This window comes from Cnephaeus nilssonii, assembly GCF_951640355.1.
Source record: "Cnephaeus nilssonii genome assembly, chromosome: 6".
NCBI lineage: Eukaryota > Metazoa > Chordata > Mammalia > Chiroptera > Vespertilionidae > Cnephaeus > Cnephaeus nilssonii.
The window spans coordinates 81,205,420-81,222,183 of record NC_137077.1 but is presented as its reverse complement, the minus strand read 5'-3'; the positions used below and the strand labels follow the sequence as shown (position 1 = coordinate 81,222,183).

Sequence of the window (16,764 nt, the reverse complement as noted above, 5' to 3'; positions counted from 1 at the left end):
AAACAGAAATGTCATTTGTATTATCTGCTAATTTGGATTTCTACTCCTTTGTTCTCTTCTTATTGAAGCCTGTCTAAAAGTTTAAAATGTGCTAAATCATTGTGACTCAGCTTTTTGAAATGTCTTTTGAATTTGATTACTATTTAAATCTTTCAGTTTCTTTATTACGTTTATGCCTCCACTATTCTAAAAATGTTGAGTCGATAATACCGTGCATTTCTTATCATTTCTTAATGGAAAAATATCTTACATACTGCATGCTGAAGACAACTGTTATTGGAGTTATTGACAAAAGATAAAGGTAGAGACCACTAACCTCTGAAATAGTATATTATGCACTGATAATTTTATGATATGTATCACTGTTCTTTTTCCAGAAGAAACAACCAAATCTTACAAGGGCAGTTGAAAATATACAGATTAATGAAGAGGATAATGAGATAAGGTATTTTGTTTTACTAAATATGTGCACAAGTAAGCTTGGCATTGGCATTTCATGTACCATACACATGCTCAGAATACCGATAAGAAGTGGTTCGCTCTTATAATAGCATCCCCCAACCAGTGCCCTCCAAGGCTTTGTCCACACCTCTAACCCCTCACTCCTTCTTCAAGCCTACATCTCCATTCGGCTGTAGAATACCTTCACAACCCCCCGTGTCAGCAGTGGTCCTCTCTACTTCATTTCTTGCTCAGACTCCTGGTCATGGAGCTCGGTAGGCACGTTTACTTATTCTTCTTTTCCACACTGTTGCCAAGACATACTGATTCCTCTCTCAAATCTCTCACAAGCTTAGCTTTTCGTTTGGCCATAGGGATCATCTTCATCCAAATCTTTATTATGTTTTGGCTGAATTGCTGCCGCAGAATGTTTCTTTTTCTTAGTCCCTCTAAACTCTACATTTGTCTCATTCTTCCTTAAACTTTGGCTCATAATATCATTTCCAAGTCAAGATACTTTGTTACTTTTCTCTTGCACACTTAATATGTTTGCCATCATCCTAGTTTTTAGAGCCCTTAACTTTTCCCAACCTATTATTTTCTCCAAAGCCAAATATAAAAATTATTTTAAGATACCTTTCCATTTACTGTAGCTGACCCTGATCACTTGTTTATCTTATACCATATTGCCCAGTACTGATACTTTGATTTTATGTTCAGGTTTGATTTTCATTTGTCATGTTACTTTCTCTCAGATCATGCCTGTATATACAGATTCACATGTTAAATACATATAAGCATTTTTAGTATGTGTATATGCATAGAGAATTTAAAAATCTACTTGGGGAAACTATATTGAGGCAGATAAATTCTTCCCTCATCCTTATAGTTATACTTATGAAGGTAAGCTTCCTACTCAACTTTGCCACCTTTTGTTACTGTATTTACAGGGCGGAAAAAATCTGCCTTTTAAAATGCTTAGATCATTTCAGAATTTCTGTCCAAAAGCAAATAAGCATTTTTCTTGTTGTTTTTCAGTATGTTGCAAGAAAAAGAGAGAGAGTTTCAAGAAGTCTAATTGTGGCTTGTATCTACACTGTTACTTTCGTATATTGGTAAGTTTTTCAAATTCAAGCTGAAATATTTAACAAAAATTACACAGCCAAAATTTAGAAACAAAATGTATTGTCTTCTATTAAGCTGATATCAGTATGTTAACTCAAAAGCTCTGTTATATTTGAACTGTGCATTTCAAATCCATTGTCATTCTGAAGCTTTGAAAGGCAGAGCAGTGCTAGCCCTGACCAGTGGATTCATCTGATATGGGAGATATGTAAAAAATCAACAGATAAGTGTTTACTGTTTTTGAGGCCAGAAAATAAATTATACAAGGGAATAGAGTAAATTAGGACTAAAATAAAATATTATTAATAGAGGAAGAAAAAATAAAATCAATTTTTCAATTAGGTGTAACTACTGTAACGATAGAAAGAGCATTTCATTTGTTAGATGCTGAAAAGAGCGAAAACTAAAAACACTTCCTTGCCATTTTAAGGAGAAGGAGAAAAGGTCAAAATATCTTAGAGTCAGGAGAGGGAAACTGTCAAGGTAAAGTGCCACCTGTCACATGACTGGTGATCATTGTGCCTCATCACAGTACAGAGTGCAGGAGGCACTGAATATAAGCCAGTGACAGATACCTGCTGTGGTTGTGTAGGTCTGCAGAGGGCTTGGAGGATGGGGAAGTGAGAAAACACGTCCAGGAGGCACGGGTGTTCCAACTCCAGACACTATTGGGGAGCACCCTAAATAGCACTAACCTGGTCCAGCATGGATGGATTCATGCTCTTTTCACTTTCACTTCTGCCGACTGGCTCTTAATCTTGTTACGCCCATGGAGTCCTGAGTGCATTTATGACCGTGGGGTCTGAGTGTTCTCTCATGTCCCTTAGTTCTTCCCATACTCTCTCATGATCACTAACTCTCCTAGATGGTATAGACCAGTGATGGCGAACCTATGACACGCGTGTCAGCACTGACACGCGTAGCCATTTCTGATGACACGCGGCCGCTGAGGCGGCCGCATGCCGAGGATGAAACATTTGCTGCTCCTGAGGATGAAACATTTGCGAAATAATGTTTTTTCCTCAAAGTGACACACTACCCGAGTTATGCTCAGTTTTTTGGCGAAGTTTGACACACCAAGCTCAAAAGGTTGCCCATCCCTGGTATAGACAGTCAGTGGTGATCCTGGCCTTTTCCTTACAGGTCACTGTCCTTCCAACTTGCACTTCTGTCCCAGATCCCGACATTTAGCTCTAGATTGAAACCTCACCAGGAAAACTGGGTCACATTTGCCTCCTCCAGGTGCTCTCACTTTTATAGGTATAGAACATCATTTTCAACAATCCAAAATCACATAATACAATAATAATGATGGCCGAAACCGGTTTGGCTCAGTGGATAGAGTGTCGGTCTGCGGACTGAAGGGTCCCAGGTTCGATTCCGGTCAAGGGCATGTACATTGGTTGCGGGCACATCCCCAGTAGGGGGTGTGCAAGAGGCAGCTGGTCGATGTTTCTCTCTCATCGATGTTTCTAGCTCTCTGTCCCTCTCCTTTCCTCTCTGTAAAAAAAAAAAAAAAAATCAATAAAAAAAATAATAATAATGATGCCCCACATTTCTCTAACACTTTAACCTTCTACTGCACAGACTTCATCTTTGCCTATAAACATGCTCTTGATCACTGTGTCCAAAGCATGAATCCTAGCTTCTTCCTAGGCTCATTTTTCCTGTGATAGGATGTAAATGAATACAACCTTAGTGCAACTCTTTTTATTTTCCGGAGTCATACTCCCCAAGATGAAGTCATTGTCTTTGCCTAGAAATCTATTTCTCTGTCCCTCAACCCCAACACAAGACTCACTGTATCTTCCCTGTCTGCCGTTTCAGTCCCCTAAGCCAGACATCCCAAATCACACATTAAACAGTTAATTGAGTCGTAAAAGCGCAAGCAATGTCCTCTGCTATTTGGCTTTGGATTGCACTGCTGGGACCCTGTTCTGGCACACGGGTCTTTAGTCGTGTGTTTTTAATTGTAGCCTTTGTCCTGTGACATTTGGAGAGTTGACTATGTGATAGGAAAACCCAGGGCACTTGTTTAAGAGGAAAAAACATGGCATTTTAAAGCAATTGTAGTCAAGCAACTTTTGCATCAGTCTACTAGCCGGGGAGCCTTAAGGACAGGAACAAGCCTGTCCGGTTCTCGCTGTAGCTCCTCACTTGTTGCCAGTACATTGTAGACACTCAGTAAGTGTTTGCTGAATGAACAGCTGAGTGAATGAATAAACCCCGAGTGAAAGTTTACCAAGTAAGGAGAGGACCATGAGATCTGCTGCACATTATATCTGCAGTTAACAATGCTATAGTGTGTACATAAAATAAAAGTGTGTTAAGGGGAGATCTCACATTAGGTGTTCTTGCCTCAATAAGATAAAAAATTTTAATTGTTGACTTTGGTCACTAGAACAGTAAAATGTGCAATACTTATATGGGAAATTACTAATTTATGTTTCCTAAAATATAAACTATTATCCATGTATAAAACAAATTAAAGTTGACAGGTTAAAAACTAAGCCCTGGATTTTTTAGAAATAAACTTACTGCATATCCAGTAGTCAGTATAACATGAAGGGGTGGCATAATCCTTCATAAGGTACCTTCCTCCTCATCTCTGCCAAACTCCCTTAAGACTCAGCTCAGATACCACAAGCTCCAAAACGCTGACCACCTTCATGAAAGTAATCCCTCATGATGTCCCTCTGTGTTTTGTTACTTTCCATATGACCTTTAATACTGATATATTAGCAGTTACTTACACAGACATTTTGTGTTCTCTTCCAAAATGACAAGCTTTTAGAAGGCAGGATTTGTTTCTAAATTTCATTTTGGAATCCCACCAAACTCTCTGGGCATGTAAGTGATGAGTAAGAATTTGTTCAGTAAATAAATGGAGATATGAATGAGTATCTCAGAGTATTGCAATAATATGAGAATAAAATTGATGGAAATAAGCCCTAGAGGGTGTTGCTAAGGGGTTAGAGTGTCGGCCCAATCACCGAAGGGTTGCGGGTTCGATTTCCAGTCAAGGGCATGTGCCCTGAGTTGCAGGTTGAACCCCGGCCCTGGTAGGGGAGGCAACCAATTGATGTGTCTCTCTATTTGTCTCACATCTCCCTCTCTCTCTCTCTCTCTCTCTCTCTCTCTCTCTCCCTCTTTCCCCCTCCTTCCCTTCCCCCCTCTCCCTCCCTCCCTTTCTCCCTTTTTCTCCCTCTCCCCCTCCTTTCCTCTCTTCCACCCTCTCTAAAAAGAAAAAAAAATCAATAGAAAAAATGTACTTGGTGAGGATTAACATTAAAAAAAAATTCTGGAAATAGGAACAAAAGTAGACTTTTATATGTCAAAGTAAGTAAGTCAAATGCTGAAGATAGGAAAAAGGAAGAAAAAAGGGGCAGCTCATTATCATGAATCTGCATACTCCAAAGTCAAAATGTGTACCATTTGTAATCATTTATTGAGTACCCACTGTATAGAGGAAAGCCTTTTGCTTGCCCCTATACCAACACAAGTTTAAAACTTCCGAGGAACTTTGAGTATAATTTGGGGAAAAGGATGTGATGCAGGGAAAGGTTTGGAAGAGCAGACTATGACATGGGAGAAGAAATCTGCTGTAAACTTAGAATAACAGTAGTAAAAAATACCAAGATAGAAATTAAATGGGGAGTTATAATTATACTAAAGGCCCAGTGCACGAAATTCGTGCACGGAGTGGGGTTCCCTCAGCCCAGCCTGCACCCTCCCCAATTGGGGACCCCACAGGGATCAGGCCTAAGCTGGCAGTTGGACATCCCTCTCACAATCTGGGACTGCTGGCTCCTAACTGCTCCCTGCCTGCCTGCCTGACCGCCCCTAACTGCCTCTGCCTGCCAACATGATCACCCCTAACTGCCCTCCCCTGCCAGCCTGGTTGCCCCTAACTGCCTCTGCCTGCCTGCCTGGTTGCCCCCAACTGCCCTCCCCTGCTGGCCTGATCTCGCCCCCAACTGCCCTCCTCTGCTGGCCAATTTGGTTCTGATTGGTCGGTTTCTATGCCAGGCAGTGTCAAAAGCTCTGCCTCCTAGGCAACCATTGGTTTTTCACAGCACCCACATTTGGTTCTGATTGGTCAGTTCCTATGCCAGTCAGCGCCTCTGGGCCTATCAACGGGGCCTGATCAGAAAGGCGAGGATGATCAGCAGCCCCAGTGGAGGCCTGGAGAGAAATGGAGGTGCAGCTGCTGGCAAGACTGGGAGAGAAAGAGAGAGGCAAATGCTGATCAAAAGCTGCCATAGAGGCAACGAATTAGTCCCTGCTTCTCTCTTCAGGCCTCTCTCTGGCCCTGATTCCCCGGCCCCTCAGCTGTCAGTGCTGGGGAACCACGTCTGGAGCAGAAGCAGTCAGCACTGGATATTTTTCCATTGACTTTTTTTCTTTTTTTTAGAGAGAGAGAGTGGAAGGGAGTAGGAAAGACAGAGAGAGAGAAACATCCATCAATATGAGAGAGACACATCGATTGGTTGCCTTCTGCAGAGGGACTGGGATTGAGCCTGCAACCCCAGGCTCAGGGTGATATGGAGCCTTTGGGACTAACCAGATAGTGGTGCCCTTTCATGGAATTGAACCTGGGCCCCTTCAGTCTGTGGGCCAGTGCTCTACCCAGTGAGCCAAACCATCTAGGGCAGTGGTCGGCAAACTCATTAGTCAACCGAGCAAAATATCAACAGTACAATGATTGAAATTTCTTTTGAGAGCCGAAAACCACCTTCTGCGCATGGGCCATGAAGTTTCAATTGCACTGTATGTGCACACCCACACGTGGTATTTTGTGGAAGAGCCACACTCAAGGGGCCAAAGAGCCGCATGTGGCTCGCAAGCCGCGGTTTGCCGACCACTGATCTAGGGCAAGAGTTTGAGATTTTAAATACAAGAAAAGGAATATAAAATAATGAACTAGAAACAGGAAGTGCCTCTAAGAGAAAATATACTAAAACTGTGTTTATTTGACATCAGACATGAAAAATTAAAGAAAAATTAAAAATCCACTTGGTCAATTAGCTGATGCCAAGTATCCATATGTAACACTCCTGTATAATTTTTCATTTATTGGTTTATGTACAGCACAGTTTAAGAGAGAGAAATGGAATACATTATAGGAAGATTTTGCTCTTTGTTCTTCACTCTTTGCATTCTTCAATGCAAAGCTTAATATAACCTAGTTGTATCCTCAAATTGCTTATAGCCTACAAAAGGAAATAGGACATATGCATAATAACCTATTAGAAAAAAGTTTAAAAAGTAACTAAAGGAGCTTACAAGGAAAATGCAATAAGAGACCCGAGGTAAGGCCATTGCAAATGGTTATATAGGCTGTGCCTGCATCATAGCTCTAGATATTGGTCTGGGTGGAATCCCTTAGAATTGTACCATGCAAACCCATAGACAGTTGCTTTATTTGAAGGGAGAGAAAAATCACCAGCAATCAGAGAAAAGCTTCATTGTGCAGGTAATGGAGGTAGCATTGGTACTGAGTTAGATGTTAAATGATTGGTAAAATTTTCTTAGCACTAGGTGAGGGGTAATCTGGATGCTCCAAATGGTACAAACTAATTCCAAGAGACCAAAAGTATAGGCTGTGTTCCAGGGTCAGTTTGTCCAATTGGGCTCCAGTGGAGGTCACACATAAAGCGTTAAAGGGCTGAAACCGGTTTGGCTCAGTAGATAGAGCGTCGGCCTGCGGACTCAAGGGTCCCAGGTTCGATTCCGGTCAAGGGCATGTACCTTGGTTGCAGGCACATCCCTAGTAGGGGGTGTGCAAGAGGCAGCTGATCGATGTTTCTCTCTCATCGATGTTTCTAACTCTCTATCCCTCTCTCTTCCTCTCTGTAAAAAATCAATAAAATATATTTATTAAAAATAAAAAATAAATAAATAAATAAAAAATAAAGCGTTAAAGGACAGGAGAAAGTGTGGGGACCAGTTTGAAAAACTCCAAGCATGGGCCTTACACTCTATTGAGTAACATCAGGAGCTGTTGGAGGGCTCAGAAGAGATGTGAGTGATACAATCAAAGCAGAGTTTTAGGAAAGGAATCAGATGTAGTGAGGCCAGATAACCACGAGTGGTGAACTGGAGTCCGGGGGTCCACTTAGGAGGCCCATCTTCTAAACAGATGTGAGAGAATGATGACCTGAACTAGGGTTGGGGCCATGGAAACAGGAAAGCCTGGGCCATTTTGGAGACATTCCAGTAAAGGAATCAACAATTCCTAGTTACTAAGGCTCGACGTTACAGGGAGGACTTCAGGGTGATATGGAGCCTTTGGGACAAACCAGATAGTGGTGCCGTGAAAAGAAAATAGAAGGAGCTGACTTGTGGCCAAATACGTGAGACTGGAATTCAGAGAACAGTCAGGGCTGCATTTGGGAGTCATCTACAAAGAATTTTAATTGAGACCTTGGTAGAAGGGCTGCATAGTCACCCAGAAGGCCCAGGGTGGTTGACAGTAAATAGCACGAGTTTGTAGACACTGGGTTAGCAGTGCTTATTGACTTCCCCCAGCACGGTAAGAGCAGAAAATAGTTCTTATTATAATGAGGCAGGTAGAGAGATTTCCTAAAAGAAACCCAATCTGGAAGTTTCCTATAGATCTAAGCCAGATCCTAGAATTGGAATGCAAATGGACATGAGTTAAGCAAGCAGGGCCATTGAGCAAACAGGACCTGGGAATGTTTGGTTACCAAATGGCAAGAATAGGACTCTTCACCAGGTATTTCCTCAGAATTTCTGGAGCTTTGGAGTTTTTGTTTTTGAGCTCTCTGTCTATAGACACATTGTAATGCCGAGGATTAGAAGGGATTAGACTTGGGTTCAAGCCTTGACTCTGAAAATTTAACTAGCTGTAAGTTCCTGAATGAGTCAGTTGTCTCTTAAGCCCTAGTTTTTCACAGATAACAAGGGGATAATAATACTCACCCTGCTTATTTCATGAGGTTGTTGTAAAAAGCCAGAGTATTATTATAAAAATTGTATTTTTATTCTCTGGGAAAACAGTTGCCAGCTTTCAAGTTTCTTTTCTTTGCTAAGTAATCCAGGGACGAAATAAGAAATAGATTTGTAATCTTGCTTTTATATATTTAAGTTTATAATTTTAAATTATTCATAGCTTTTATATATATCTATATACATATATATATTCAGATATATAGATTATAGATATAGATATAGATGTAGATGTAGATATAGATGTAGATATAGATATCTTTGCTCTTCCCTCTTGCTTTTCTAACTAAACTTTGTTTTTAAAATATCTGCTGTGTATTTTAGATTTCTGAAGTTTTCTTTTAATGCCTCTTAATTTTCCTTCAGGATTTAATTCTGCATTCCTAAACACAGGTTCTCTAGTTCCTAAATTTCTCTGTTGGATAAATTGTCATATAATATGGTTTTTAGTATACTGCATTTAGGAAGACTGGGAAAAATACTGCACTTCTTATCATTCCTACTATTGAATTTCATACATAGCTTAAAACCAGTGATCTGATTCTGGGATTGATAAATAAGTACAGAGATAAGGGGGAAAGTAGTGACTAGAGAAGAAAAGAAATGCACAAATGCACATTTATTTAGGGTTGTGGTTGACGATACTGTCTATAATAAAAATAAATAAACAAAGAAGTACAAATATTTCACTCGAAAGTTGCAAAATCTGAAAGCTGTGTCCAAAGCTCAGTGGTCTAACACCAGCGCAGAAGAACTAAAACAAAGCCTGGCTTTCATGCTTGGACAAGTACAGTAAGCTGTGCCCAGGCAAATGAACCTCCCAGCGGTTTTGTCAGGATGCGGTGCCAGGGTTTCTGTCTTTCTGTTTTCTGTTTGACAGGATTGAGTGAGATCTTGCTGCTGCTGTTTCCTCCGTTGGGAGAAGCCATTGCTAGAACCTGGCGGGCAGTCCAGATACTGGCACTGCACAGTGACCAGGAGGCTGTGACTGCCTGCGCCTCTGACCAGCTTCTCCACCTGTCCCAGCTATCTCTTTCATGCTACTCCATCTCAGTCCACTTCACCTCTCTCTAAACATTGCCTTTGTCCTTCATGCCCTCTCCCCTCACCACCTGTCTGCTACCTTGCCATAGCCTTGTCTGAGAAAGTCAAGGCTACATAGGATAAGAACCCTCTTACCACAAATAATAGAGATAAACTATGGGATGCTTTGGGTATGAAAGCCACAGGATATCCATTCATCCTTTCTTACGTACAAGAAATAGTTATTGAGTATTATTTTACGTGAGGCACTGTACTAGGTATTGAAATACGGCAGTAAGTAACAAAGATAGACAAAGCTCTGTATATTCAATAGGAGCAGACAAGCAATAAACAATAAAATCATTTCAGATAATGTTCAATATCACCAGGGAGAGCATAGAGAGTGACTGATCACTGCATCTAGGAAAACATTTGTCAAGTCATTTTAGGCTGTGTAAGTGAAACATACATTGTAAACTGAAACTAATTCCCTAGTCACATGAGTTCATGTATTGAGAATGAAAAGGAGGCAGAAAGCAGATTTACCATAATCTCTCTTTTTGTCTTTTCTCTCTAGGTGGGTAACAGTTCATGTTTGCTTCATAAATGAAGCCGCTTTAAACAAATTCATATTCTGTCTGGAGTGACAGACCGCGTCTTTTCCTGTTCTTGCTACCCATGACTCTATATGGATGATTCAGAAATTGGAACAAAGTGTTTTACTGTGAAACTGGCACTGAATTAATCATCTATAAAGAAGAACTTGCATGGAGCAGGACTCTATTTTAAGGACCTGGGGGACTTGTAGTGTCATTTTAGAACCTGCAACTGATGTTGGGAGAGAAAGCACGTGTCCCAGACTGCACGCCCATTTTGCATGCCTCCAGAAATGTCTAATTGCTGAAAAGCCACCTCGCTTTATTTTTAGTTACAACCTGCAGTTTGTAGTTATCTTGGTCCCTTCAAGTAGCGTTCAAGCTGGATAGTTGCGGTAATAATTTTTCTCAAAGGGATCTAGAAGAATTTTAAAGACAAAAACTCGATAGCATCAGCCACTGCACATATTCAAAGCAGTGGAGGAAAAAGTGATTGGAGTAGGTATCATGTCAGCTTCTTAGCCGCTAATGATATGGGTCTGATCTCGGTCTCTTCCTGGTATAAACCATGCTCACCCACATCGCACGAGACAAAGGGGCATGGTTGACTGGTACCGAATTGGAACAGTGATGCCTTTGCAGAGGGGAGACTCCCCCAAAGAGTCATCGCGCGAAGAAGCTATGAACACTGAACAGCAGGGCAGTCGCCAAGGAGGACATTTGTCACCCCTGGTGAGGGCGGCCTTTTCCCTTGACCACTGTTGGGTGTATAAATCATGCTTGCAAAATATATTACAAAATGTTTATATTCTAAAACTATTACAGAGTTAGGAGAAATTGCTGAATATATGAAGGTCCTGTTTTCGATTTCCGCCATGGGAGAGAGTAAAAATAAATTATGATATTTAGTATCTAAGGTTAGAAAACCACAATACCCACATGCTGATATGGGTGTTGAAACTAGGTTACTTGGCTTTTATAAGAATGCAAGGAATCAGGAAACTCTACTTATTTATAGTATAATCACCATTATCTGTTTTAAAGGATCCATTTATTTAAAATCAGGCACTCTATATCCATTAAGGTTTATGAATTAAATAAAAAGAGAGCTTTATGTAGTTATGCATGTCAGTTTGCTATTTAAAATGTATGACAGCATTTGTCATATTAAAAGTGAATTTGGCAGGAATTCCCAAGATGGACATTGCGCTTTTAAACTAGACTTGTGAGACATCATGTGAATTTCCCTTGCCAATTTTTTTTTATGGTCAAAGAAACATCTGACTAAAGTGAAAGAATGATTTCTGATGACTTATTTTGAAGGAGGTTCTCTTACTATATCATGAACATGCACATAAAGGAATCCAAAGCTTGCCATTATAACTTACTTCTTATAACAACATTAATGCCATGTACTCCCACCATCAGATGGCCACCTTCAATGTAGTGATACAAAAGGGCATGAAAAACTGCTACTTTCCTTTGATTTTTAAAGTCTAAGAATTTCTAGTGTAGTTGGATTTTAGCTTATGTTCAAAGCTAATCCAAATACAACTTCAATACGTGGCCTTTGATCTTTTTTTTGTACCAAAGAGCCCAAATGATTTATACAATCCCTTCCGTCTTTAAAGTTCTGTGGTTCCTCAAACACTAGTCATTTTTTCTAAAATACAAGCCAGTGCTTTGGGAAGCTGCATTACCTTATTTAGGCCCTCAGATATCCCGTGGTATAATCAATTAGTAATAGAACCAGAGATCAATTTAATTGCTGAAAGGACCTGTCTCAGGCATGTGACAATGATTGTTTTGAGGAAAATAGACATAGGTGGATATGAGTTGTGTGAATAGGTCATAAGTAGATGGAGAAAACTGATAAGTAATAGTTCGACTTGTTTCACCAATGGTTTCGATTTTCTTAGGCACGTGACACTGCTGTTTAATGAGCTTGAGAGTACAATAAGTGTACTTTTGTTCTCAGCCAGTAGCTGGATTTTAACATTCAAGGACAGGGTCCTAATCAATAGAGTTAAAAAAACAAATTCAGCAACTTATGAAATCTGGCATAGTTGCGAGGGGAGCTATATTCTGCCTAATTAAATGTATTGGTTCATTGAGAGGTACATGGATTACCAATTTTTAAAACACTGAAGTTTCATAAAATTTATGAACAATAGAAAAATGCTGAACATTATTTTTAGATGCTAGCTGCTTGGGCATTAACTGTGTCATATCTGCTTTAAGGTAAGAAAAAAATATATATTATCTATATTTTTGCTTTGTCTTATCTGGTATGTGTTTGAATATCCTTCTTCATAAATCAGTGGTTTCAAAATTGCCTTTTAAAATGATCTCCGAAGTCTGCTGATTCTAAATTATACCTAAAGCTTTGCACCATTTTGGTAGAACCCAAGTTTATAAAGAATTGGCTTGCCCAGCCAGCGTGGCCCGGTGGTTGAGTGTTGACCTATGAACCAAGAGGTCATGGTTCATTCTGGGTCAGGGCACATCCCCGGGTTGCAGGCTCAATCCCCAGTGTGGGGTGTGCAGGAGGCAGCCGATCAATGATTCTCTCTCATCATTGATGTTTCTATCTCTGTCTCCCTCTCCTTTCCTCTCTGAAATCAATAAAAATATATTTTTTTTAAAAAAAAAAGAAAGAAACTGGCTCTGTGATAAACTGTTCCTGCCCAGTGATATCAAAGTATTCCTGGATTTTGTATTATTATCTAAGGTGCTCACCACACTGCCACTTTTTAAAGAGTCAGAGACAAATTTGTTGTTTTAAAATACAATAATAGAATAAGCAGCCTATCCTCTTTAGAAAGGATTAAGCATGTGAAAAACGAAAATGTATGAAAAAGTATGTGTCCATAATGAAGTGTTTGTTTTTAGTAACAAACACCTTTCATTGAGCATTAAGATACTTTGGAGAAATTTTGTGGCATATTTTGAAACTCTAGTTCAATTAAAGTTAAATTAACAAAAAAAAATTATTCAGAATTCATGGATATTTCTTAATGTTTTTCTGAAGCTAGGTTTTGGTTTCAACATATAATTCCAATATAGGCTTTTAGCCATCCCATATCTATGCTTCTTTAACTAAAAATTATTTTTCCAAAAGGTAGCTTGGCATAACAGGATAAATGTTGGGAAAAACTGTAAGAAATTCTGCTATTAATTGAAACAGGTCAATCACCTCCCTCATTGGGTCTCAGTTTTGTAATTATCTATATGACAAACTCGGAGGGCTCACATTAAGTAAGAAGCTTATAGATATATGACTGACAATGAAGGTAAAATAGAGCTGAAACTGTCCCATGAAAAATATCCAACTCTGATCTCCGTGAATAAGCAATTTGACCATAAAAAGTCATTGCTGTTCTTGTTTGTAATGTAAATAGGGTCCATTAGTAAAAGTGAAATTCAGTTTCATGTACAGTGAATTGGATAACCATTTACACAAGAGATGGCATTTGCTTTGCTTAAACAAATGTTTTTGGATCAGTTCTGAAGAATGAACAGCATTACTGCATTTTAGTCAGGAAGAGATACTATAAGATGTGTGTAACATTTGGAAATGTACCAAATTAGGCATTTAAATATTCTCATTTTCTTAAAAGCTAACAGCAGAAAATGTAAGATGCTCATAGTTTTTTGAATGCCAAAAGGTAATTTAGAATCCATTTGGAAAGAGGAAATTCATAAATTTCATTTTAAATTGGAAAGTGGGAAAATAATTTTAAAATAAGCTAGCTTGTCTTTGAAACAATATTATTTTTAAATTGGCATTAAAATATAAACATTCAGATTGAAATTCTAACTAGTTCATATATAGTATCAGCTCACACAATGTGAGGTGTTGCTGCTTTCCATGAACAAGCCTGGAAATGCCCTTGTTTGTAAAGATAAAGTAATAGTACTTTCATTTCCTAACAAGCTGTTGTTTTAGAAATAATCCATATTAAAATGGTATTCATGATCCTAAAATGTTCGCTAAGCATTATAAACTGACAACTGCCGTCTCCAACTATATCCTTATGATTTTGTTTAAATAAAATTAAGATAACTGTTTAAACTAAAAACCATAGTATTTTCAGTTACCTGATTTCTGAGCTGTAAGACTCACTAAATAACATTTTCCAATCAAAATATCTTATTCTCCTGTGTTCTAAGGGTTAATGTGTGATTATAGTGTCCCACTTGCCACAATTTTTTAAATCAGTAGACGTGAAAAGTATTCAGACATGTAGATGGATGCAAAGATATATTGCTAGTTCAGTCAGATTGGAGTTTGCATATTGTAATGTAAATGTATGTCAACACTATTCTAAATAGTTTTATTATGACTGAAGTTTAATTAAATAAAAAAGGTTGTAAAATGTGATGTGTATGTGTATATACTGTATGTGTACTTTTTAAAATAGGTATATGTCCTGACCTTTTTTATACAGGTTTGAATTTGAAATTACATTATATATACATATACTTTATTGTTCTAAATAAAGAATTTTATGCACTCTCATAAATTTGCCCTGTCATTTGCTATTTTAAGGTTACCACATATATTCACAGCATGGTTCAGTATTTAAGCTAAAATCAAAATTTTCTATGGAAACTGTCAGTAATTTAGATTTTAGTGTAATATGGACAGAAGAGAATAAGAAATCATTTTAATTCAATAATTATTTATTGGTCACTAAAATAGGTAAGTTAATCAGGGAAGATAAAGTTGAATTAACACACTGTTTGATCTCAAGAAGTTTCTAACTTAGTTCGAGAGAAGATATGAAAACCACTGTAGATATAAAGCCACATTGAAGTAACTACCTAAGTGTAAATGTGAGGTTCAATTAATATGCTTAGGGTATGCAGGAAAGAGAAATGGTCACAGAAGAGGGAAGATCATGTAGAAGTTGGTGTATAGGCTAACACAAGGATGAAACAAATTTTCATAGAGAAGGAAAATTATGCCCAGTATTCTTGAGAGCAGGAACTTCTAAAATTTCTCAGCTTATTTCCTGAAATCAAACCAATGTGTCCTGAGCCTATCCTATATAATAAAAGGCTAATATGCAAATTGTCCCCTCAGGAGTTCGACCAGGACACTGGGAGTTCGATTGCTAGCTATGACGTGTGCTGACCACCAGGGGGTGGCACGGAACATGGCGGGTGACCAGCGGTAGTGGTGGGGCGCTGAGGGAGCGAGGGATGGAGTAGGCGGGGAGGCCAGGAGGTGTGGAACCTGATTGCTGGCCAGGCCTACAGACCCTACCCATGCACGAATTTCGTGCACTGGGCCTCTAGTAGAGCATAATGAAACTTATAGAGAGATGAGACCAGAGCCTTGAATGCCATAACAAGGAGGGAAGAAATGTTTCTTAGGGGCAATGGGAAGCCGGTATATGTTTCTAAGAGGAATGGCAAGATCAAACACCATTATGGCTTATGTGATTTAGACAATAAATGATCATCCTGCTTTATCTCGGGTTGGTATTTGACTCTTTGACATCACACTGAATTCACACACCATTTTTTACAATTTTTTTGCTGATGCCCCTCCTCAGCTCACCCTTTATATTAACTCCCACCAATTAAGCCTAGCCAACTACAATAGCCTCCTAACTGATCACACGCCATGATTCAGACCTTCCTCAATCAGTTCCTCACATTAGAATGATTGTACAGAGAGTGAATGGAAACATCTAATGATATTTGTCTCTGGTTAAAACACTTCATTGGTTTCTCATTCCTTTCAGGATAAAACGCAAACTCATCCATATGGCTTCCAAAGCCCTCCTCAATCCATCTCCATAATATGTTTGGAGGATTGCTAATTTGTTTTTCCCTTTAAGTAATAAATAACATGAGAGCTAGAACCAAGGATACTTATACCACTGCATCCCCAAATTTCATACAAATATTAAGTATAGAACTGAAATAAAATTTGATTTGAATATTTTTTATTTATTTATTTATTTTCTTTATTGATTAAGGTGTTACATATGTGTCCTTATCCCTCCATAGGCCCTCCATGCCCCCCACTCATGCCCTCACCCCCCTGGTGTCTGTGTCCATTGGTTAGGCTTATATGCAAGCATACAAGTCCTTTGGTTGATCTCTTCCCCCTTAGCCCTCCCATCCCCTACCTTCCCTCTGAGGTTTGACAGTCTGATCGATGCTTCTCTCTATCTCTGGATCTGTTTTTGTTCATCAGTTTATGTTGTTCACTATATTCCACAAATGAGTGAGATCATGTGATATTTATCTTTCTCTGACTGGCTTATTTCGCTTAGTATAATGCTCTCCAGTTCCATCCATGCTGTTGCAAATGGTAAGAATTCCTTCTTTTTTACCACAGTGTAGTATTCCATTGTGTAGATGTACCATAGTTTTTAACCCACTCATCTGCTGATGGGCACTTAGGCTGTGAATAGATATTACCTATTGCAGCTTTTTATTATGGACATTTTGAAATACAGTTGACCCTTGAAGGACACAAGTTCACATATATATGTATTTTTTTCCCATAAATATACAGTCAGCCCATATTCCCAGGTTACACATCTATGGGTTCAACCAAACATGGATTCCACAGTTGGGATCGGTG

The 16,764-nt window shown here is 39.0% G+C and overlaps 1 protein-coding gene across 2 annotated transcripts in view; it reads left to right on the top strand.

The window, feature by feature from the left end:
* The window catches only part of KITLG (KIT ligand), a 90,086-nt gene extending 75,433 nt beyond the window's left edge, over positions 1–14,653 (top strand). Inside the window, exons 7-9 of one of the 2 annotated variants that reach the window (XM_079775194.1) lie at positions 378–445; positions 1,480–1,556; positions 10,139–14,653. In XM_079775194.1, the coding sequence (XP_079631320.1) occupies positions 378–445; positions 1,480–1,519 (108 nt within the window). In that variant the 3' untranslated portion in view covers positions 1,520–1,556; positions 10,139–14,653. The remainder of the gene's footprint in view (positions 1–377; positions 446–1,479; positions 1,557–10,138) is intronic. The other variant, XM_079775193.1, reaches the window with a different exon arrangement.
* Positions 14,654–16,764: the final 2,111 nt, after the last annotated feature.